Source organism: Siphateles boraxobius, unplaced genomic scaffold, assembly GCF_051911475.1.
Source record: "Siphateles boraxobius isolate OS27281-9 unplaced genomic scaffold, OSU_SipBor_1 6, whole genome shotgun sequence".
Classification (NCBI taxonomy): Eukaryota; Metazoa; Chordata; class Actinopteri; order Cypriniformes; family Leuciscidae; genus Siphateles; species Siphateles boraxobius.
The window spans coordinates 19,241,754-19,267,159 of record NW_027509186.1 but is presented as its reverse complement, the minus strand read 5'-3'; the positions used below and the strand labels follow the sequence as shown (position 1 = coordinate 19,267,159).

The window sequence follows — 25,406 nt, the reverse complement described above, 5'->3', positions numbered from 1 at the left end:
AAATAAAATTTTATTTTAAACTTTTTTTTCATTTTATTTTATATTTAATTTAATAATGTGATTATACGCTTATTGTATTTTCATTTATTATTTATTGTAATTTATTTTTATATTATAACATAATTGGTAACACTTTACAATAAGTTTAAATTAATTAACATGAACTAGCAATGAACAATACTTCTACAGCATTTATTAATTTCTAAGCATTTATTTAAAGGTGTATCTGTTAGCTGCACTGTGAACTAACATTAACCAAAGTATATGTTGTAAGAATATATTGCTCATTGTAATGCATTAACTAATGCTAACAAACATTATGGTAAATTGTTACCATATAATTATATATATTTTATTTAAAATTTTATTTTTAAAATGCTTTTTCTTAACTATTAACTTTTATTTTGCTTTTCCTTTCAACCACCTAGCCCTGATTTATTTTTATAATTTTATTTTGTGTATGTATATGTATATATATTATAATTATTATTATAGAATCTGTTCAAACAACATATTTTTTGTCATGTAGGTGTTTGACAGTTCTGGCTCTTTTCTGTCGTACATCAACACGACGGCGGACCCTTTGTACGGTCCGCAGGGTCTGGCTCTCACGTCAGATGGTCACGTGGCCGTGGCAGACTCTGGAAACCACTGCTTCAAGGTATACCGATACCTGCAGTAAAGACTCGCCGTGATGGAAGAGTTAACAAATATACTGTAAGGTCTTTGGCATTTCATGTTTTCCTTTGAACAAGTCTCTGCACATAAATTTCCAGCCATTTGACTGGTGTTGATGTGAACAAACCCAGGGCTTCATGAATGTTGCATCCCTATTTGATCAATTTGTGTTAATAGTCATTTCCGAAATGAATGTACTGTATATTGAACCCTAGCAAGTAATAACAGGCGCTGTGTATGTAACAGTGACCGAGAGGGCAGCTATATTTGTGCTTTTTACAAAATCTTTCATGCAAAACTTAAAGCTGCTTAACAAACCCCTCTGTTAAATTTAACAAGAATAGCAGGGAATAAAATGGTGGTCAATAAATGTTTTCTGGGCAAATCATTAATGCAACAGCTTAAGAATGACCTATGGATGGAGCTCAAAATTCTCACATCGAACTGGCCTTTTGTGCATTGACTAGCTGTACATGTGTACGTATTTGTATCATATGGTGTAAATTTGATCGCCATTGATATGCTGTAATATCTTATTTTGAGATCCACTCTCTCTTAGTGCGCTAAAGCTCAATATTAAAGTAATCCAGCTGTCAATGTGCTTTACTGGCTCTACTAGAACTGCTTGTAGGTTCATCGTGCCTCTGATTTTAAAAGGGACTTGGGCTTGCTACATATCACTGACCACAACAGCACAATTGACATATTGCATGCTTTGTATTCACGTAAAAAGGTTATAAAGCAAGTTTATTTATTTTGTACACAATGGTATAATGTACAAGTTATTTTTCTAAGTTGAAGTGTTTTGTTTATCTGCAGTTATCCACCGCCTTCAGTGGTTTTCACAAGGTGTACAAAGCTAATGTCTAGTGAAGTACTACAGTTTTTTCTCATGCACACGATAGTCACCACATCAAAGGGAATCTGTCATATCAAGACAATGGAAATATGAACATAAAATAATAAGGGAAAATTAAATCACACAGCCACTGCTGCATTTTAAGTTGCCAAATTCATGGAAGAACAATTTGCAGGGTATTTGCCATAGTTTACTGTATTACTGAAGCATTTACTACTGGTTTTTATTTTGTTTTATTGCTTGTTTTCTATGAATGTAGGAAAATGAAAGAAAAATCTAAAAAAAATAATATATATTTACTGCATTGACAGTTCATCATTGATCATTTTGGCCTAGATGTTACACCAAGACGTTCACAAAAGCAATGAATTCACAAGCAGGACATCCATCATCTGTACTTTATATGGAATCATGAACGAGTGCAAGCGATAAAAAGACAGTGTTGTTTAAGCCACTAAATACAGTATTCAAACTGCAATAATGCACTCTTGAATATTTGTCAGAAATGTAGCATCTCTAAAAACACCCCTAAAAAGAGGACCCTTGTTTTATGGTGTTGTAATACTGAAAATCTAAAGGCATGTCAAAGAGATAATATCTGGAATTATTGTAATAAATTTCTTCCATTTGACTTCCCTCTATGTATCAGAATGAAAGGTGACGTGAATCTACTGTATTGCCAATACACACGGAAAACTGAATTGAAATTCTTGACTATTTTCCAATGTATCAAACAACTGTAACAGTCTCTTTATATGTCAGTATATGCACTAGAAATAAAAGCACATGATTTACAGAGCCAAATAATGATGCTTTAAGTGGTTATTTTACCATCTCCGTTATGTTTTCTAAATATCACAGCGTTTAATGGGGTGTTTCTTTATAAATTCATTAAGATGAGAGCAGGCAGAGCGACTTGAGGTTGCCCTGCATTTCTTTTCTTCTGGTATCTTCTCGATCCACATGTCATTGTTCAGTACATACCTGAAACTTCAGAAACAATAGAAGAACAATGTTTCAGCAATCAAAAAACAATTTGCATTTTGTGTTTCAATAAACTTCCGATTTCAAGGCTTACTGTTGTCCATCGTTATTCAGAACTGAGATTGCGTTGTTCTGACCCATGAACAGATATTGCGCTTCATTATTAAGCTCCATTTTATCACAAGATAAGCGCAGTATCATCTGGCGCGTGACATCTTTCCGAATACCAGAGTCCATCCCTTTAACAAGAAAGGTTGTGTTGATATGTTATTTATTGCGGTAACAATTTACATGCATTAGGTATAATTTTCTATGTTATTAGGTTTAATGAACTTTGCAGTATGTACAGTTTGCATTATTACTTGATACGTACAGTCAGTCTGCAATTATCACAAAATAACTCCCGATAGCGTAGTCAGGTAGGGGTTTATTTTGCGATACCAGGGTAATGACTACATTACACAGATACCACATAAACAAATACGTGGACTGTGGACAAGAGATGTTGGTTGAAATAATCGTATGATTTGACCTGTATGTTATCTTGAAGATTCCGCTATAAAAAAATAGTCCATTACAACCAGGGCGTAAAACAAACTTTAGGCCGGTGACTTAAAAAAAACGTACTGCCCATAAGTATTTTTACTGGCCATGAAACAGGCAGTTATAACACCAGAATTTTAGATACCAGTGAAATTCCCAATTTTAACAGAATTTAATAAAGTAGGCTTATCAAATGTAAAATAACACTGCATTGTCTTCACTGTATAAATTACACATAGATTAAACCTTATTAAAGTTACAGAGGTTATTCCATCAAGAGCAGTGAGTGATTTTTAGCAAGCAAAAAACCCTGCAGATAGCTGCAGAAACAGTATATTAGGCTGCTGTCACTTTAAGGCCACATGCACAGATCCAATATATTAATACATTCTGTACAGGTGCATTTTCTTTCTCGACTTCGTTCATTTAAGACACAAACGACTGTTTACTAGGATACTCATCATGACGGGCATTTTTTTTTATCATAACTTTGAGTGAATTTGCCAGTGGATGGTGCGATTCGCCAATCAAGTGTTCAAAACAGCCATACAATAACTAATAGTTATAACTTTAATCAACCTACAGAACCTTATTACAACTTGTTTAGTTTTAAATTTAAAACTGAGGACCAAACTTACCAATCTGAAGAACATCAGTGATTAATGTGGTATAGTGCATAAACACTTCATCTCTGCTTGAGTTGATAATTTTAATCACATAGACTATAGAAAACAGAACACGTTTAAAATATAAATTAGTATAGTGTTAAGACTTGGCAACATACAGTATTTGTACATTATCTGACTTAATTTCTCACCATAGTTAACAGTAGGATCGTAGCATGCATATCCGCTCCGGGTGTTATCTTTCATATCTTTGCTGAAGGTGACTTTCAGATTTGGACAACCACCTGAAAAGTGTGAAATGTACATCTGGTTTTCACTTATGCATTTGTGGCCCATGTGTTCAAATATAATCACAGTACACTAGCTGTACACAGTTTTTCCCACCTTCTGCACATGTACACACATCCCCATTACACAGTTTGGAGATCATTGGGCTTTTCTGAGGGGCTGTATAGAATATGCCACATCTCTTTTCTGTGTAACACATTGAATAGCATTAGTCAGTGTTCATACTCAAAAGTGTTGTCAATAAAGTGTTCTGTTCATAGCGTTTGATGACCTGGGCTGTAATAGTCATAGATGACAGCAGAAGCAGGTTGGACAAGGCCCATGGGAACGACCTGTTCAGCACCAAACTGAAGACACTCCTCGGTTTCGGTGATCTGTTGACATGAACCATATAATCAAATTATTCGTGTCTGCTGCGTTGATCTGTTGCATAAGTACTGATGAATTAAAGTGGAGCCATTTATTTTCAAATTCAGCAAAGAAAGAAAGATGCAAACCATACATCAAAAAGAAACATTTGAAAATTCATGGGATTCTTGAATATAAACTATTCTATTACCTTTGCAAAATAAAGAAAGACTTTATTATGGTGGGTTTCATAGTGATCAATGTACCTCTCTGAGCCCTTTACATTCTGTGGGAGAAAAATGAGAGATGAAATGAATTCTTAGAAAAAAATACATTCATATTTTGTATCACATAGTAATTGTATTATTTGTAACTGAACAAAGTCGGGAAATTATAGAAAACTTCCAGAAATATGGTGCTTATCGTAAGAAAACTCGAATGTTTTTCTTCTTTTCTTTTATTTATTTTGATGTTTACCTAATGCTTATTGATAGAAATAAAAAAAATCCAAATTACAAAAATGGTAAATAATATTAAATATTATTAATACTTACATTGTACTAACAAGTACAATAATAACAAGTCATAGAAATATAATGTATTTTTGAGAACTACATGTAATAACAATAAAAATGATAAATGCAAATGCACATGTTCCAAATCCTTGATGTTTGGCATCAGTCCACTTAGGAGTGAGATGTCCACCATGACCATGCCAACCGAATTGTTCTTTTTCATGCTGAGGGAGGACAGAGGAGAAAAAATAGACCAAACAATTCTGCTGAACATTTATATAACAAATCAAACATTTCAAGCGCATAAAAAGATTGTTTATTGTGCTCACCCCAAACACACTGTGTATATGAGTGAACTCTCTTTCTTTGGCTCCTCTGAGATTTGTCTTTTTCTGCGGCTGCGAAGATCAAACCATTCAATGCTGCTCATGGGCTCATCTTTTTGAACCTCCTCGGCTTCGTAGTTGTAATTATCATCAAAAGTTTCTTCCTTATTGTACATTTCTAGAGAAGAGCATATTGACTTAGTCCTAGTCTAAATTATTATTAGATGACGTTTGTAACTACTCCTCCTCGCCATCTGAGGTCACCCTTACCCAAATACTAGATCTGTGAAACTCTCATGTAATGTATCGTTTTTAACATCCTGTCCGGTTGAATAAAACATTTATACTTAAAATTTGAATTGTGTGTATACATTTATTTATTTATTACTTATTCAGAATGACCTACAACAACAACAGTTGTCACATTATATGTTACGCACTGTATTCCAGCTCTCCTTCCACTGTAACACTGAGGTGAAATAGATCACAGTATGATTCATCCTTCTTCATAGTTCTGTATGTCTGCACAACCTGTAATGAGCAAAAGGTCATTTAAAATAGCATTAACTGAAACATCATAGATCATCAATAATGTAAATTAGAGGGGATAAAAAAATCTTACTGCTAATGTTCCACGTCCCGTTCCTTGAACATTTAGGGTAATTTTACCAGCATTTCTGACCTGTGTAAACAAGTGTACATATAGTGTGGGTTTTATACTTTCTATTGCATACTTTATCGCATATTTAAAGACCAATAAAATCACTTGAGTTTTCTGCAGCCTGTTGATATTCCCCATTGAAACTGGATATTTCAATATATAAAAACGTTTATTCCTTTTTTATATTAGTTGCACCAAAAGCCATGAACCTACTTTATAGTCGCTTGAATATGGAATTAGTGGGAGGGACTTACTCGTTTAAGAAAGAAAAGAAAATCTAGACAGTACAGGATGAGTCATCACTATTTTTAAAATTAAAGTATATGCATATATCTACTGAAGATAAATAAGTCAACTTTTAGGAATAGTACCATTACTCTTCCAAGTATTATTTCTTACCCTAACAGCTTCTGTGGTGAGAGCAGTATATTTGGTCAAGTGTAAATCTTGCTTTTTGCCATTTTCAAGGCACATTTCCACCCTCAGATTCAGGTCTCCTATATCGTTGTTCAGTATGCTGTATTTCGCCAGAGCCTCAAGGGCCAAGACTGTATCCTATGTATATATATAAAAAACATTGATTAATGCAAACTCGAAAACCAACACAAAAGATGGCAGAAATGGATGGGGCTGACAAGTTTAAATTAATTTAAATTACTTGGTCTTGGGCCTATAATACTATGTCTTATCAATAATAAAAAAATTAAAAAAAACTTTTTAAAAACAGTCAGATGACAAAGAAGTTTGCATCATGACCCCCTTGTTTTGTGGGTTGTACATGATCCATGTGCATTTACTACTGGTATTAAATGCACTTGTGCAGCAACTGTTGCCTACTGTGGTTCAAGGTCATAATGGTAATAGCTCATGGAGCCCTCTTAAGTGTGTTTTAACCATCAACATATCTTTTATTATTATTATTATTATTATGCCTCACCTCTGTTTCACATTTGAGAAAGTTATTTTATGAGTTTAAATTATTGCATTATAAAGGACTGTTTCTTACTAATGTGTGTGATTGTGTATGTGTGTGATTTCCCATGTTACCACCAGACATGGAGATGGTTTGTCTTAATTTTTGATATATGTGAAATTTCTTAGAAATTAATAAAATGTACACTACTGTTCAAATGTTTGGGGTCGGTAAGGCTTTTTTTGTTTGCTTGTTTTTGAAAGAAGTCTCTTGTGTTTACCAAGACTGCATTTATTTGATCATAAATTCAGTAAAAATATTTTCTAATTATAATTTAAATTCTAATAAAAATTCTAATTGAAATAACTATTTTCTATGTTAAAATATTTAAGATTGTAATTTACAGTATTCTTGTGAAAGTAAAACGTCTCGGTTACGGATTTAACCCTCGTTCCCTGAGTAGGGAACGGAGACGTTCCGTCGGATGACGACGAATGGTGTTTCGCTTAGAAAGCCTATCAGCTTCGAGTATTACAAAATGAGCCAATGGCAAGGAAATGCCATGGGTCTACGGAATTTGCATGACGTTACTCCGCCCCACCTCGTGGGTATAAAAGGAGGACGCTGGCAACATGCAGATATGTTTCTTCGCTGAGGAGCCAAGACTGAGCTATCCCCGCGGTACAGCGGAGAGTGGCAGGCAGACGGAACGTTCCCTTTCGTTGTCACTCCGAGTTACGTCGGATGACGACGAATGGGGTTACCAGTCTAATCACGCCACCTTCTCAGCTGTCTTCCATTGCCCTGCGTAAATCTGAGATCCCTGTCGTGAGACTGGACGAAGGACTCCTATTCATCACAGGAATACCAAGGTACACTAGGAAGCATATCCCAAGCTTAGGGGAAATATGCAATTAATGCCAACCCAGAGGGGGGGAACGTAGAGAATACACATATGACCCGAAGGAAACATATGGAGACACTGGGGTGTCCAGCCGGAGCTGGAATATTTCAACCCCAGGGGTGGCAAGGTGGCTTGCCAAGGGAAAGACACATGCTCAGAAAGGCTTACAGTGGAAATACACATGTGGGGGTCGCTCAGAGGAGGGAACAAGCACACGGGAGGCACCTAGCCGACGCCCAGGCAATAGACACTGGCGCCGACGTCAGGAGTGCTGGAGGAACACAGGACTTTCGGCGAAGCTCACCTGAGGAGAATATCGCACGTATCCAGTCCGTGGAGTGGAATGGCGAGCAAGCGAAGACACCTGAGCGGGTCCAGTACTAGCTGGTTGAAGCGAGTACATGAGAGGACACAGGCTCCACTCGGAGATTGTGCAATCTGGCGAATGTGTTCGTTGTCGCCCAGCCTGCTGCTCTGCAGATGTCTGTCAGCGAGGCGCCATGCGCTAGAGCACAAGAGGACGACACACTCCTGGTGGAGTGGGCAGTCACACCAAGGGGGCACGGTCGACCTTGCTGCTGGTAAGCCAAAGCAATGGCGTCCACTATCCAGTAAGAAAACATTTGCTTGGAGAGAGCCTTTTTCCTTCAGCTTCCCACCATAACAGTCAAAGAGCTGGTCTGAGGTCCTGAAACACTGCGTTCTGTCTACATAGGCGCGGAGAGCGCGTACTGGACAGAGCAGTGCCAAGGATGGGTCTGCCTCCTCCGGGGGCAGCGCTTGCAGGTTCACCACCTGGTCCCGGAAGGGAGTGGTGGGAACCTTGGGCACATATCCAGGCCGGGGTCTCAGGATCACGTGAGAGTAAGCCGGCCCGAATTCAAGGCACGCTTCGTAAACGGAGAATGCGTGCAGGTCCCCTACCCTCTTGATGGAGGCCAGTGCAACCAGGAGCGCTGTCTTCATTGACAGGAACTTAAGCTTGACTGATTGCAGAGGCTCAAAGGGAGCTCCAATCCATCTTGAAGGAAGGAAAGCACAACGCTGATCGAGCATCTCCGGGGGTCTTCTCGGTGAGAAGAGCACCAGCTGACAAAGAGGTTCCACTTCAACGCATAGACGTGTCTCGTGGACACCACTCTAGCGGAAGTGATGGTAGCCACCACCGCTGGTGGTAGGGTACTCAAACCTGCCTCGAGCCGTCCAGGAGCCACACGTGGAGGCTCCAGAGATCGGGACGAGGGTGCCACATGGTGCCCCGTCCCTGAGAAAGGAGGTCCTTCCTCAGAGGAATGGGCCAAGGAAGAGCTGTTGCGAGGAGTACAAGTTCGGGGAACCAGGTCCGGGTGGGCCAGTACGGCGCGACCAGAATGACCTGCTCCTCACCCTCCCTGACCTTGCGCAGAGGCTGCCAGCTGTGCGCCAGTGCATCCGTGCCGAGAGTGCCCTCGGTCAGGGAATAAAACAGGGCGCAATTGGTCGAGTCGTGAGAGGCAAACAGATCTATTTGTGCGTCCCCGAACTTGTCCCAAATCAGCTGAACCGACTGGGGATCGAGTCGCCATTCTTCATGGAGGGGCTGAAGCCATGAAAGCTCGTCGGCTGCACAGTTCAGAGCTCCGGGAATGAAAATGGCTCGAAGCGACCTCAGATGCTTCTGACTCCATAGGAGGAGGTGGCGAGCGAGTTGTGACATACGGCGGGAGCGTACACAACCTTGACGGTTGATGTACGCTACAGTGGCGGTATTGTCTGATCGGACTAGTACGTGTTGACCCCTGAGCAATGCCCGGAAGCGGTGCAGGGCAAGGCGTACTGCCAACAACTCGGGGCAATTGACATGCCATAGCCGCTGGGGTCCTGTCCAGGAGCCCGCAGCAGCATGTCCATTGCACATGGCGCCCCAGCCCGTGGTGGAGGCATCTGTTGACACGACAACATGCCGGGAAGCTCGTTCAAGGGAGACACCCGCCCTGAGAAAACTGAGGTTCGACCACGGGGTGAAGGTCTGACGGCAGGTCGGAGTAACTGGTACTCGGAGCGTGCCTTGTTGCCATGCCCACCTCGGGACTCGGTCGCGAAGGCAAAGCTGAAGCGGTCTCATATGAAGCAATCTGAGCGGCGTTGCCATGGCTGCAGATGCCATATGCCCCAGGAGCCTCTGAAAAAGTTTCAGTGGAACCGCACTCTTGCCCTCGAATCGTCTCAGACAAGTCAGCAGTGACTGCGCGCGCTCGCTTGTAAGCTGCGCGGACATGGCGACCGAGTCGATGTCCATACCGAGAAAAGAGATCCTCTGCACGGGGCAAAGTTTGCTCTTCTCCCAGTTGACCCGAAGGCCCAGACGAGCTAGGTGCCGAAACACTAGGTCCCTGTGTTCGCAAACCTGATCTCGAGAGTGAGCTAGAATCAGCCAGTCGTCGATATAGTTCAAGATCCGAACCACGTGTTCCCGGGGGGGAACAAGGGCAGCCTCGACGACCTTCATGAACACGCGAGTAGACAGGGCTAGCCAGAAAGGGAGAACTGCGTACTGGTATGCCTGCCCCTCGAAAGCAAACTGTAGGAACGGTCTGTGTCGAGGAAGAATGGAGACATGAAAGTAGGCGTCCTTCAGGTCGATCGCTGCAAACCAATCCTGGGGCCGTACGCATTCGAAAATGCGTTTGGTTGTGAGCACCTTGAACGTCATCCTGTGAAGGGAGCGGTTCAGCACGCGCAAGTCCAGGATTGGCCGTAACCCACCGGTTTTCTTGGGGACAATGAAGTAGGGGCTGTAGAAGCCGGACCTCATTTCGGCTGGAGGGACAGTCTCGATTGAACCCTAATCTCTGCTCTCATGATGGGGGCATTGCCACCGACCACAGTGGAGCGGACTCCCCTGAAGCGGGGAGGAGACCGTGCGAACTGAATCGCATAGCCGAGCCTGACGGTCCGCGCGACCCAGCGGGACAGACGGGGAAGCTCTAACCAGGCTTCCAGGAACTGAACCAGCGGGGTCATGCGAACCACAGACGTCACCCTGGGGGGGCAGCAAAGCGGAGTAATTGGCCCAGACGTGGACGGCATAGCGGCCCGGTGTGGGGGCACAGCTAGCAACTGCGCCCTGTCACAGGGGGCCAGGGAAGGACCAGGCTGGTCGTCCCTCCTGCTCTGCCAGGGGTCTGGCGACAGAGGGAGACAAGGGCGAAGCGGTCCGTGGACAGCATGCTGTATCAACCGCCTTTGGGACAGAGGGGGGCGAGGAGAGCACGGCTTGTGGGTGGTGCTCTGTGTCGCCCGAGAACTCTGTGAGCTCAGGGAAGAGGTGGTCGTTTCTGTTTTTAACCACTTTATGGTGCTGCCCACCCGTGGTTAGCACCCTTGAAAAACTCTCCTTTCATATTTATAATTTTTTACCAACATTTTGATAAAAATAAGGTTTCAACATTTTATAGTTCACTCTTTCCCCGCCATTGACGGAAATTTCAATTATATGGGAGAAAACGCTTCGGCAACGGAATTTTCCGGTTTTTCACTGTTATACGGTAGGGGATGCTATTAGGCATCTTCTGAAAGAGTACTGAATCACTTGATCAAAACACATGCAAAGAATATGCAGAAACATGCTGTCATATGTAATCATATGCATATGTAAAATAATGCGAACATCAACATTAAACAGGATATAAATCAAAACTGCCTAATGTTACTGAATTAAATGTCGACCCAGGATGAGCTATAGGACTGTGAAGCGTTGATGGACTCGATCTACTCCATCATTTTAATCATCTTTCTGAATCTGATCTGGATGTAGTTTTTAGTCACACTGAAGTGTACATTTTTGTCTGTTAGTTTGTTTAAAAGCAGATGGTCTGTTCATTCTTTTGATATATTGCATGTTCAGATATTCATACAATAAATTATTCAAATTATTTTTTTATTATAAAGAAGTTTTGTGGAAATGATCAAAAACACTTGAGGCGGCTGGCAACTTAAAAAAAAATGCTGGTGGGAAAAGAGTTAAAATAATTCTGCAACCCACCTGTGTGGACTGAAATCCACCACCATATTTGCGCTGCTCTGTCAGCCAGTTTGCAGCGAGTTTAGCAGTCTGCATGTCACGCACTGAGAGCATACTGAGTAGAGCATATGCTGTGGTCTCCACAGATTCAGCCTCAGCTTTATCCACTGATTTGCCTCTGCCACCTTTGGCATTCCAAAAACACTTTGCTGTGCAGAAAGGAGAGAAAATATGATGCATGGATTGGATAATATGATAACTGAGCTAAAACATTGTGACCACATTTTTTACATGCAGTTTTTTTTTTGTGATTCTTTATTTATTCAACATTTTATGTGTATAGACATGCAATTTTGAGAATATCTTCTGCCATGTTAAGTGGATTATGTTCTAAGAGAAAGAATTGCTGGAAATAATTTAATTACTGACTGTTGTCACAATTAGCAATGTCTTTTAGCTTCTGCAGCACTCGCCGGACTTCTGCACTTTGATGGTCATGCAAGGTCAAGGCATAAGCTGTGATGGCAACTGAATAGGGACTCTCCAAAGCATCCAACTGCCCATCTAGATAAGACTTTGCTTTATCAATAGCTGCTCTCTGGAAATAAACAGAGTTGTGTATTGTTTATTCAGTAGTTAATGAATTTAATTGATGTCAATAGAGTTAATATGTTACCAGTTCTGTATCACTTCCCAGCTCGTAGGCTTTCAAAGCATGGGTCATTGATATAAGGAGAAAGGCAGTTAGGGGAACATCATCTTTCGCCTTTCCAACTCCTCCCTGAGGACAAATATTTGTTTATTTTCAGTCAATGTTAGCAATCAATATTGATAAATAAAATAAATATACCCTTTTAGCTGTACCTTCATTCCTCTGTCATATAGGCGATTGGGATCATCCCATGCACCATTGCTTTTCTGTTTGGAAATGAGATAAGACATGGCATCCTGAATATATAAGTCATTCACATTGATAATGTCCCGGGACTCCGTCAGCTCCTTGGCAATATATGCAGTAAGCCTACAGGAAGGTTGGATAGAATAAAAAAACAAAAAACACTTTTGTACTAATATATATCAAAAACAAAATCTTAAATTATGTGTGGATTTCTTGTAATTAATATAAAAAATACATTTTAAGTATTCTTGGCATTGCTAGTGTCATGCTGTACCAGTTGCGCTAGGCTAGTGTCACGGTGTGGGTTTTGTGTCTTGTTCCTTGTTCTTGTCTGTCATGTGATTCCCTGTTTGCCATGTGTCTTGTTAATTGTCTGATCATTGTTCCCATGTGTTTCTGATTAGCCACGCCCCCTTGTTATCTTGTTTAGCTTGTTTGCCTGTCTATTTAGATCTCTGTGTTTCAGTTGGTTTTTGTCGGTCGTTGTTTGATGTGAGTTTTTCCCAGTTCCTTGTTTACCCTGGATATTCTGTTATTAAAGTGCTTGCGATTGGATTCACTCTCCGCTTTATCCTTGCTGCAACATTACAGAACGACCGACCCCAAATATGAATCCAGCAGCACGGATCTCGCCTGATCTACACAGGCTAGACCGGGAGTTCGCTGGACAGATCGCGGCCTTGGCCCTGGAAAGCCTTGATCTGTTCCAGTACAACTGGGGGTTTGTTCCCCTCGCTGCCTCCTGCTCTCTGGGTGATGAGGCGATTAAGATGTGTTACCGGCTGGGGGCTAAGGAGGTCGACCCGAGGGAGCTCCCCGATCTCTCCGGTCTGGACTGGAGAGAGGCACTCTCCAGATGTCTGGAGAGCTTCCTCCCGTGGCACGCCACGTCATCACCTGTTCTTCAAGTTCACCAAGACATGCCTGAGCTTCACCACGACATGCCTGAGCTTCACGTCAGCCACGTCCGGCCAGAGCTTCACGTCAGCCACGTCCGGCCAGAGCTTCACGTCAGCCACGTCCGGCCAGAGCTTCACGTCAGCCACGTCCGGCCAGAGCTTCACGTCAGCCACGTCCGGCCAGAGCTTCACGTCAGCCACGTCCGGCCAGAGCTTCACGTCAGCAACGTTCGGCCAGAGCCTTCACCGCTGGTCCCGTCCAGCACAGAGCCTTCACCGCTGGTCCCGTCCAGCACAGAGCCTTCACCGCTGGTCCCGTCCAGCACAGAGCCTTCACCGCTGGTCCCGTCCAGCAAAGATCCTTCACCCCTGGTCCCGTCCAGCACAGAGCCCTCACCGCTGGTCCCGTCCAGCACAGCGCCCTCGCCGCTGGTCCCGTCCAGCACAGCACCCTCACCGCTGGTCCCGTCCAGCACAGCGCCTTCACCGCTGGTCCCGTCCAGCACAGCGCCCTCACCGCTGGTCCCGTCCAGCACAGCGCCCTCTCACTCTCGGAGACGGAAGAGAAAGAGGACTTCCCGCGTCCCGCAATGCCTGGAAGTCCTCCCTGTACTTCCTGTCAGCCCAGAGTCCTCGCCGCTGGTCCCGTCCGATGCAGAGACTGTTCAAGTCACGTCTGCCGATCCAGAGGCTGTTCAAGTGAAAGTGAAAGTGAAAGTGAAAGTGACACGTGATGGCCAAGTATGGTAACCCATACTTGGAATTTGACCTCTGCATTTAACCCATCCAAGTAAGTGCACACACATTAGGAGCAGAGTAGTGAGTAGTGTACACACACACACTGCAAACTTGGATACACACACCCGGAGCAGCGGGCAGCCTTGAGTGGCGCCCGGGGAGCGATTGGGGGTTAGGTGCCTTGCTCAAGGACACCTCAGTCATATTCCTGCCGGTACTGGAATTGAACCAGCAACCTTTGGGTCACCAGTCCAACTCTGCTACCATTAGGCCATGACTGCCCCTCAAGTCACGTCTGCCGATCCAGAGGCTGTTCAAGTCACGTCTGCCGATCCAGAGGCTGTTCAAGTCACGTCTGCCGATCCAGAGACTGTTCAAGTCACGTCTGCCGATTCAGAGACTGTTCAAGTCACGCCTGAACCTGATCGCTCTATGTTTGTTTCTGTGTTTACGTCTGTCCTTGTGGCTGTTTCTGTTCTGGTGTCTGTTCCAGAACCGGAGCCAGTGTCTGTTCCCGAGCCAGAGCCAGTGTTTGTGTTGTTTGTTCCCGAGCCAGTGTGTGTGTTGTCTGTTCCTGAGCCCGAGCCAGTGTGTGTGTTGTCTGTTCCTGAGCCCGAGCCAGTGTGTGTGTTGTCTGTTCCTGAGCCCGAGCAAGTGTGTGTATTGTCTGTTCCCGAGCCAGTGTGTGTGTTGTCTGTTCCCGAGCCAGTGTGTGTGTTGTCTGTTCCCGAGCCCGAGCCAGTGTGTGTGTGTCTGCTGTTCCTGAGCCGGTGTCTGCTGTTCCTGAGCCGGTGTCTGCTGTTCCTGAGCCGGTGTCTGCTGTTCCTGAGCCGGTGTCTGCTGTTCCTGAGCCGGTGTCTGCTGTTCCTGCGCCTGAGTCACCGCCCTGGCCGCCCGAGGGGTCTTCACCGCCCTGGCCGCCCGAGGGGTCTTCACCGCCCTGGCCGCCCGAGGGGTCTTCACCGCCCTGGCCGCCCGAGGGGTCGCCTGCTCAGCCTGCTCCACCCACAGTCCAGGTCCGCCCTCACTCCACGAACCTGGCCCTCCGTCCCTCCCCCAAGACCGCCTCCACTTCACCACCCTCCTGAACTTTAGTGTTTTTTTTGTTTTGTTTTGTTTTTGTCTCAAGGGGGGGGGGGGGGGGGGGGCTTGTGGGTTTTGTGTCTTGTTCCTTGTTCTTGTCTGTCATGTGATTCCCTGTTTGCCATGTGTCTTGTTAATGGTCTGATCATTGTTCCCATGTGTTTCTGATTAGCCACGCCCCCTTGTTATCTTGTTTAGCTTGTTTGCCTGTCTATTTAGATCTCTGTGTTTCAGTTGGTTTTTGTCGGTCGTTGTTTGATGTGAGTTTTTCCCAGTTCCGTGTGCCTTGTGAATTATTCTAAGTTTACCCTGGATATTCTGTTATTAAAGTGCTTGCGATTGGATTCACTCTCCGCTTTATCCTTGCTGCAACATTACAGCTAGAGGAACCAAAAACGTACCAAATACTGCTGGGAGTCCACAGAAAGGCTCCGTAAGAGCCATCAGTTTTCTTGTGTGTGAGGACTGTGCTGTAACCTGGTACATAAGAAGTTGAAACAAAGATGTATGTGGTTTAAGTATATATGATGTTTCAACATCCTAACATTTGTCAGGTATTTTACTTAATACTTTTGTATAATGGTGGGCCCAACAAAAACTCTTTATATGCAAATATATGCAAATATATGATATGTACAATATTGCTCAAAAGTTTGGGGTCAGTACGATTTTTTTAAATAATAAAAAATAATTTTTTTTAAGAAGGATCCATTACAGTTAAGAAAAGTGACAGTAAAGACATTTTTAATGTTACAAAATATTCTCTTTCACATAAACACTGTTTCTCAAACGTTCTATTCATCAAATAATCCTAAAGAAAAATTTATCCAAGTTTTAACAAAAATATTACGTTTTCAACATTGGTAATTATAATAAATGTTTCCTGAGCAGCAAATCAGCATATCTGAATAATTTCTAAAGGATCATGTGACACTGAAGACTAGAGTAATGATGCTGAAAATTCAGCTTTACCATCACATGAATACATTATATTTAATAACATATTCAAATAGAAAACAGTATTGTTGATTAAATAAATGCAGCTTTGGTGAGCACAAGAGACTTTCATTTGAAAACATTTTTTTTTTAAAGTTCTGACTCCAGGAACGCGGTTACAATCGAGGAGGAAGAAAATGTGGGGGACACATTTTCCACCAACGAGAGACCACATTAACAACCTGGATACCCTAGTTATGGCCCTGCTCATTGCTTATGACCTATTATTATTTACTTGATTTTTTGTCATCTAAAGGTATCTCATAATGGATACGCACCAGTTTGGATCATTGATTGGGCCTCATCTCTTCGTTCAGCTTTCAGTGATATCCATTGGTTGGTGGCATCCAGGTACCTCATGGCATGAATAGCAGGAGACATCTTCACCATAGTCTGCTCCGCGCAGCCGGTGGGCAGCTGAATGAGTTTATCAACACCCTCCAGGTTTAGACAGTTATCTATTGACTCACCCATCACACCACCTGGAAAATAACTAGGTCATTATCTACTGTACTTCAACTCCATCCATCCATCCATCCATACACACACACACACACACACACACACACACACACACACACACACACACACACACACACACACACACACACACACACACACACACACACACACACACACACGCTCTTCAGAAACAATCACAGAATAGGAATTCACTTACTAGATCGTTGGACTAAAAACTTTCCTGGAGTTTAGCGGCTTAAAACCTAGTTCTATACCACCTCACCTTTTAAACTCAAAAGGACGTCTGAGTCTGTCCCACCAGGGATCTCATCATCAGGGACTGGAATATCAATCTCTAATTTCCTCACTGCGTAAAAAAACATAAAAAAAAAAAAAAAGGTTTACTGCAATGATGGAAAGCCCAAGAACAGATCTACTATTTATATACCGGATTCTTACATTTTGGATCAATGTTGAACTCCCTGTCAATAGAGGCGATTTCCCCTTCCCCCTAAAGATGAAGGATTACAAAGAGAGTTTTTGGGTGAATACTTAATTACTTGTAGGAAACAAGAATATTCCCTTAAGAAACACCTTTAATTTTTTAGGTATGTGGCACTGAAGAACAGTAAAATCGTGGTATGCCACACTTTACCTCCACACGGAGCTCCTTTTCTACTCGATCTTGGGCAGTGTCTGAGGCGTAAGCCAGCACGGTGATGGGGATAGTTCCGATAACAAGGGGCACCACGGTGAAATACACGGCCACTGCAGAGTTACCAGGAACCGTGACCTCCTCCCTCACCTCACTGCCGCCAGCAGTGCACAAACCTTCCTTCTTATTCATCTGCACTATTACCTATTGAGACACATGATATGGCATTCTCAGCCATTAAACAGGAAATAGAGTTTTGCTTAGTTTCTACAAAGCTTTTTAATCCTGTTTGTCACAGTAATAATTTTTCAGGCACATGTTACTGGTAAAAAAGAATAGCACCTGAAATAAAGATGAATTGAATTTACCTGTAAACTTTCTTGCTTGTAATTGTACACAACAGCTTTAACCTGAAGCTGCTCATTTCTTTTCACAGAGTAAGGAAGGTTAACGGACAAAAAGAAATCTTGGAAGACCTTCAGGGGCTTTGGTTCTGCAATGCAGAATCCTAAATAATAATAATAATAATAATAAACACCTTTTGAAAAATTATCAGCATCCAAATAGCACACTTAATGGCAGATTCTAAGGTTATAGCAACCTTTTGTGGAAGAAATGCCCACAGCCTGTATTTCCCAAGTGGTTATAGAATCAGGAGCAACTGCATCATGCCTTAAAGTTTACAAAAGACAAAAATGTATTTACATATAAATATGATGTTAGAGATGATTTATTTTATTCATAGTATATATATATATATATATATATATATATATATATATATATATATATATATGTAGTCAAACTCAATATAATGTTTATTTGTTTATCTGATTAATTGGTGACCTGATAATGCCAGTCCTATCTGATTCAATGACTGTCCACATCCATGACTGTGGGAAATATTTACGGAGATAGATTGCATCCTCATTAATAACAATTTCGTCCAGTGTGTCGTCAGAGACTACAGTGAGAGACAGAAAGGGAGAGCAGATTTCAGCTTTTAAAAAGTAGCAGTAATAATATAATAATAATAATACTGTAATAATACATTTTATATTTTATATTGTATATAAGTGTAAGCAGCCAATTTAGACTTCACTTCTCAGTAACATTTTTTATATTTCTTACATTTTATAATTTAAACTATAGTGGGAGTGAATACAATTATTGATATAGACAATATTTTCACATTATTATTATTAAGGATATTAATACTAATAATAATAATAATCACTATTAATATAAAAATAATAAACTAAATTGGCTTCACTGCTCACTCATTTCTTTGTTTGGTTTGATTTAGAAAGACACATCACTTTAGAATTGTGCAATAAATGTGGTTTTAATACAAGAAAACCCTTCCAAGAAGTTATGCAAGACAAATTGTACCTCTTCCAAGGCTTGTTTTTCTCCTCTCAAATTTCTCCCTCTTCCTCCTCTCATTTGCAGCTTCGCAGCATTGTTTAAAAGCCTTACGACAGCTGTCCGATTTTTGTACTCTTTTGAGACGCTCATCACAGGATGTATGCAGTTTGCTTGGCCTTACACCATCAATACAGCATTTCCTGTCTTTGTTCTTATAGCTGTTGACTGTTGATGATATTATCAATTGACATATGATTAAAAGACAAATCATGTGAGGAATGATCAAGGGTTGTCAAACTGTTGTTTTGCATCTTACCGACTGCATCGTATTTTGCAACATAGTCCGCTGCTCTCCTGATACGAGGTTTAGAGTTGTAACACTTATGCTCTGAGAAGAAGTAAAAAACTGTGTTGATCACGCTTTCATGCTCTTATGGTTTTTGAATAATAATTCACAAAATAAATTGTCAGCAGGTATTTTACTTTCGGGTATAGGGGTTTCCAGATCACAGTTACAAATGAAAGTTAGCCCAGCTCTCTGCAGAACAGCACTGGAGTCCTCTCCTCCTCCAACAGAGCAGGCCAAGTCATACGAGTTCATACACTCAAACATCTGTGGGAAAAAACAAATCATCTCCATCGTGAGAGGCAATCCTGAAAAGGTACATGCAGTACTTTTAGGAGTACACTAGCATAGCATACTAGATATCCACAAAACTCCAGTTTTGATTTTGTACATAATGTACAATACATAATCCCAAATGCATTACCTTTTGAAGGCTTAGTTTGTTTTTGTTCAGAATGTAAACAGCTGAGTCCACTGCGGCAAGAGCCACCTTGGCCTTTGGATCTGTTCTGACCGTCACCTTAAACCCAGTTGCAGGTTTTATCTCAGCCATTGGATCAATTTCTACCTATTCAAACAAAACAGTATGTGGAAACACTCGCTTCTAAAAAAATTTCACAATATTTAGATTCTGAAAGATAAATCATCACTGCTGTACCTTGCCTTTGCAGACATCTTTCACATCGACCCACACAGAGTCAGCCACTATTTTTTCTTTTGGTGTAAGGCCTGTAAAATAGTAGGCGACCAGGCGGAAAGAAGGCACCATATCCACATTGAACTTCACATTGATTGTTGTGATTTCAGTTCTTGGCACCCTCCCCATCTGCACAATTCGTCCTTTACTCCAAACCTGTTTGGGTAATTATTTATTTTTTAAATGATGGAAGACATTAGATTGAAGATAAAGCAAATCTGGTAAAGACCTATTCAAAATGACATCCAAGCTGATTGTTCTTAGTCTTACCATAAAATAAAAGAAAGTTGGTTTTCCTGAACCCTGAGGTGCAATGTCCCGTAATGTGGCTTTCAAGTCTTCTCCAGGCTGTAGGAACTGTTGCTCCACTTCCAAACTAAGATAGCAGTGTTCTTCAGCTTTTATTGCACTGACTGTCATCTTTTTATCACTACGAATTACCTCCTGGTCTCTCCCCTCGGCAAACACCTGCAAAATAAGGACCATATAAAATGGACAGTCCCAGTCCTGGATGGTGATTGGTCAATACCAAAGCCACGAGGATACACGAAAGGTTGATACTGTTGTTGACAGCAGATTTAAAACAAGGCCATTGTATATTGTGGCCACTTTGGAATGGTAATATCAATTATCATGTGAAATCTCACCGTTATAGCTAAATTCTTAGCCTGTGGTGGTATTTGAAAGGACATGGCTACATCTCCAATTTGATTTCCCCAGCCCTCATCGCTTAGAATCTGCTCTGGTGATCCTTCTATTCTAACAGTGGCTGTAAATTTCAAGTTTGGGACTCTTTGGCCATCTGGATATGTTGCAGTAGCCTGCAAAAAAATGTGTGTATGCAGGTGGGATACTAACATTTATTTTAAAGCCAGAGAGGGATAAAAATAACGTATTTAAGATAAAAAATTATTTAGGCCACATACCAAAATGGAAAACATGCCACCCGGGGTGAAATATGTCTTGGTTTTTGACAGATCAATAACATATGGTGATGTCACAATCTTCACAGAAGAACTTTCAGCTTCCTCTAGATTGCCACCTGCATAAAATAAATGCAAATGTTCATTGTGATATCATTTTCAGTCATTAAACATATTTTAATGCCAGTCTGAGGATAAATAGTAACTTTAAGTACATAAAATAAGTGAATAAGATAACTAGTGTATAATAAGACAAAGAAACTTTGTTATTTATAAAGGGAATTATTTAATCAATGTACTTTTGCACTTGTGATCACTATAATTTATTTTATTGCATACATTTCATGATCTAATCATTAGGCTACTTTCCATTTATTACTCACTTGCTTTTTCCAAAACCGAGACTGCAATATAAAGATAATATCCCTCTATATGGCCTTGAGTGTTATTTTTTGACACTATCTTTAAGACCTCAGTGAGTACTTCTGTATATGAAGTGCCATCCTCTACCTACATAACAGAAGAATATAAACAAATAAACCAAATCAGATACTGATAAGTACATTTTACACACACATATACATACATATAGTGGTGGTCAGAATTAATGGCACCCCTGGCTAATATGATAAAAAAAAGGCTGTAAAGAAATTTTGATCTTTCATTCAATAAATTTGCAAAAAATCAAACCTTTCATTTAGGTAAAATAATTAAAAGTGTCTGTGTATTTCAAATTATGAAATAAATGTTTTTCTCTAAAACACATTGGCCACAATTATTGGCACCCCTAGAATTTATATCTCTGAAGTATATTCCCATTAATATTTACCTTTTTTAACACACCAGGGTGACTAGGAACATGAAATTGTCTAGCTATGACTTGTTTCACAGGAGTTTAAATATGAGGAAACACAAAGACCAAATTCCCTTAATCATCCATCACAATGAGTAAAACCAAAGAATATATTTCTGATGTGCATCAAAAGATTGTTGAGCATCACAAAATAGAAAGAGTCTGTAAGAATATAGCTAAAGAATTGAAAATCCCCATTTTGACCATCAGGGCAATAATTAAGAAGTTCCAATCAACTAAAGATGTTACGAATCTGCCAGGAAGATGACGTGTGTCTATATTGTCTTAATGCACGATGAGGAGGAAAGTTTGAGTGGCCAAAGACTCTCCAAGGATCACAGATAGAGAATTGCAGAGATTACTTGAGTCTCGGGGGTCAGAAAGCCTAAAAAAATATATCAAACAACCCCTACATCACCACATGTTGTTTGGGAGGGTTTCAAGAAAAATCTTCCTCGCTCCTCCAAAAACAAACTCCAGCATATTCAGTTGTCAGACACGACTGAAACTTCAAAAGGGACTGGATTCTTTGGTCAGATGAAACAAAAAAAGGGCTTTTTGGCAGCAAACCAAAGAAAAGCATTTATTTTATAATGTGATTTACCCCCCACTTTCAATTCTTTTACGGAAGGTTCGTTTTTTGCAATTTTTTTAAATGAAAGATCAAAAGGATAAACAATGCAGATTTATTTTTTACAGCCATTTTTGATCATATTTACCAGGGGTGCCATTAATTCTGACCACAACTATATATATATATATATATATATATATATATATAGAGAGAGAGAGAGAGAGAGAGAGAGAGAGAGAGAGAGAGAGAGAGAGAGAGAGAGAGAGAGAGAGAGAGAGAGAGAGAGAGAGAGAGAGAGAGGGAGAGAGAGAGAGGAGAGACAGAGAGAGAGGGGGAGAGAGAGAGAGAGAGAGAGAGAGAGAGAGAGAGAGATAGAGAGAGAGAGAGAAAGAGAGAGAGAGAGGGAGAGAGAATTTTTTTTTTAGATAATTTCTTTTCATTTATCATTTCTTTTAGTTCTAGTGCAAAATTATTTACTTACTGCTATCTGCTGTTCAGTGCCTGGAAGATATATCTTATTCCCCATTTCATCAATAAGTCCAAATCGAACATATGCTATCCCGTTGACCCCCTTCCCATAAGTATATCTGAAAACACCAAATACTGATGAGTTACATGGCAAAATCTGAAGTCAACAACAAACCCCATCGGCATGTGATGGAGTAGTGTACATACCTGGCAGAGATGTTGAATGGAAAGGACTCGCTCATCAAAATATGGTAAGGCTGTGTAGACTCAATCTTAACCTCAAATGTGGGCAAAACTGTGATAAATGAAAGGTTAAAGTGACCGATTAAACGAGAATTCTTAATATAGATGTACCTGCAATGTCATTATACCTACCATATTCCTTGACCTCAAACTCCAATGCTGAGATAGATTCAGGGTACTTATGGAATGATGCAATGATTTTCCATTTGCCAGCCCTGAAGGATGAATAAAATTACACACAATATATCAATGAGGTTCATTACAAGTCCATAGCTGTCCCCTATAATGTAATGTTGCCCATTGTATAAGAATATGTACACTGCATATGCAAATGTGATTTTTACAACCAAAGCTTTAAACAATTACTATATACACACTTTATTTATTGTAAGTGTTGTTTAGTGTTCATGTAGTTAACTTACAGCTCCACTTCCGGTATAGTGATAGTTTTTTCCAAGATTTGGTCAGAAAACCAAATATGATTGTAAACAATCAAGCCTTTGCAATTCTGTAAAAGGAAAGTTTTTCACCTGCTCAGTCTAGGTGTCTGTGCATATTATTTGCGTTTCATCATGGACAATAACGACTTACTGCTATTTGAACGTGAATTTCATCCTTTATGGGGAGCATGTAGTTGTCTAGGGTGAAGATTCTGTATTTTGCTGAAAAATATGGAACAAAGAGAAACTAAACTAATGTGGCCGTTTTTAATACTGGTAAACAAATAATACATACTTAATAAAAGTAAATAAGTAGAAGAAAAAGAAAAAAAAGAAATTGAATAGTGATACAGTACCCTTTTCTCCTGGATTATAAATGGGCTTGTCTGTTTGGATAAAAATGTACCCCCTTTTAGTTGACAAAAAGATGTTGGCTTTTCTGACTTTTTTGACTTTGTCTGCAAAGACATCTTTGCTTTCAGCTACAAGTTGAACGTATGAATCCATTGTTGTACTTCTATACATCTTAGGATCAACCTACAGTACATTGGTTTGAAAAGACATTGGCAGAGTTTGCTGTGGAGACAAAGATTTTAACACTTTTAAAAATCTCAAGTGTACAGACTTACCTTAAGTTTTACCACAGCTTGGTAGTTATTGTCCTGGTTAAGGATTATAGACTTCTTTTCTGACAGATGTTTAGAGGTTTGTGTTTCAAAGTATAGCAGCATGCTGATTTCTTTAGTTGCTCCATGAAGCTGCACACTCACAGTCTCTTCCACTCCCAGGTGAATATTATTTGGAGCAACAATTAGGCATCTGCGGTAAAATGCAAATGAATATACGCACTGATAGGATAGAACAAAATGCAAGCAGTGGGTAATTATGAGAAAACAAGAACGGTTTACTTTTGTAAAATTAGTCAATAATTCTAGTACTTACGTGGGTTTCTGTGCATCCACTGCAAGAAAAAACAAAAATGCAAAAAACAGAGGGTAGATCATCTTGCTGTTTCACCTTGCTCCTATGCGATTATTCCATTAGGACAGCAACTAACATCATCTACCAACTAACTGAGAAAAGACTACGAGGGCTATTTCCCACCTCCGTTAAATTGGGCTTTGACACTGAAAAAAAGGGAAAATTATTGGCAAAAAAATGCATTGTCATGTGATTTACAAGAAATCTTGTTTATAACAGAAAACAGCAGGAACAGCAGCTTTCTGGAGGAAAGGCAATGAGAAAAGAAAACACCAGTCTACTTAGGCCTACATTCTAAATGTTATGCCACGTCTTTGTATTCATTTTAGTAATTTGATTAATAGGTTTGTATCCCTTAGATATTCCACCAATATGATAGGGTTGGGTATGAAAGCTTGTTCAAGCCACAGAAGAAAAAAATATAAAAGATAATTGCGACTTTATATCTCACAATTATGACTTTTTTCTCATATTGAAAGATATAAACTCGCCATTGCGAGTTATGTCAGAATTGTAAACAAGCTCGAAATTGCAAGAAATAAAGTCAGAATTGCGAGATACTGTATAAACTCGCAATTGCGAGAAATAAAGTAGAATTGCAAGATATACAATTTTTATAGTTTATATCCCGCAATTTTGACTTTTCTCAGAACTGAGATATAAACTCACAATTGGAAGTTACAAAGTCCAATTCTGAGAGGGAAAAAGATTCAGACTTTATAACTCATAATAGAGTGGTGAAGGTATGAAAACTAATTCGCCACTGGTTCCAGAGATTGTCCTAAGGTTTTTTTCGATTAATGTGTAAAACCCCATAGGAAAATCTAAGGAACCAGCAATGAATTAGATTTCTGGTTTCTGACATCATACTGAACCTGCAACTGTTAGGGATGAACGAGACAGATGCAATCGCAAATGCAGTATTTGCAGAATTTATTAGATATACACTAGAGTGAACAACCCAGTTAGATACTGGTACAGATAGTGGTGGGTATTCAGGGAACAACCAGAGCCACAAACAGACAGTCCATAAACAAGATCCAAATTCGTCAGTGTTGCAATCACCCAGACTGGAACAGGACTGAGGCAGAACTGTGAGCTGGATAACAACTGCACAATAAACACCAAACTTCT

General features: G+C 40.6%; 2 protein-coding genes across 3 annotated transcripts in view; one reads left to right on the top strand and one right to left on the bottom strand.

The window, feature by feature from the left end:
* Positions 1-2,341, top strand: part of trim3a (tripartite motif containing 3a) — a 56,396-nt gene extending 54,055 nt beyond the window's left edge. For both annotated transcript variants that reach the window (XM_077208139.1, XM_077208140.1), the window contains one exon: positions 530-2,341. In XM_077208139.1, the coding sequence (XP_077064254.1) occupies positions 530-682 (153 nt within the window). In that variant the 3' untranslated portion in view covers positions 683-2,341. The remainder of the gene's footprint in view (positions 1-529) is intronic.
* On the bottom strand, positions 1,408-24,417 carry c4 (complement component 4). Its single transcript, XM_077208130.1, has 41 exons — positions 24,234-24,417; positions 23,921-24,110; positions 23,648-23,828; positions 23,443-23,513; positions 23,274-23,359; positions 22,984-23,066; positions 22,816-22,903; positions 22,622-22,727; positions 21,097-21,223; positions 20,717-20,832; positions 20,438-20,611; positions 20,061-20,258; positions 19,752-19,946; positions 19,518-19,661; positions 19,231-19,360; positions 19,064-19,135; positions 18,772-18,972; positions 18,226-18,343; positions 17,981-18,051; positions 17,748-17,887; positions 17,380-17,583; positions 17,184-17,235; positions 17,008-17,091; positions 16,541-16,744; positions 15,668-15,743; positions 12,513-12,669; positions 12,325-12,429; positions 12,078-12,246; positions 11,670-11,857; positions 6,228-6,383; positions 5,790-5,849; positions 5,608-5,698; positions 5,171-5,345; positions 4,978-5,065; positions 4,538-4,612; positions 4,250-4,352; positions 4,075-4,164; positions 3,882-3,974; positions 3,703-3,786; positions 2,616-2,760; positions 1,408-2,527 (listed from the first exon to the last, which is right to left on the bottom strand). The coding sequence occupies exons 1-41, from the start codon at positions 24,293-24,295 to the stop codon at positions 2,386-2,388; spliced, it is 5,094 nt and encodes a 1,697-aa protein (XP_077064245.1). The 5' UTR covers positions 24,296-24,417; the 3' UTR covers positions 1,408-2,385.
* Positions 24,418-25,406: the final 989 nt, after the last annotated feature.

Excerpts from the sequence above, each read along its gene's own strand:
- c4 (XM_077208130.1), bottom strand. The coding sequence starts at position 24,295 with ATGATCTACCCTCTGTTTTTTGCATTTTTGTTTTTTCTTGCAGTGGAT. Across the intron at positions 20,612-20,716 it reads GTGGCATGTTTTCCATTTTG|GCTACTGCAACATATCCAGA; the intron begins GTATGTGGCCTA and ends ATTTTTTTGCAG. Across the intron at positions 17,584-17,747 it reads ACAAGCAAGAAAGTTTACAG|GTAATAGTGCAGATGAATAA; the intron begins GTAAATTCAATT and ends GTGTCTCAATAG.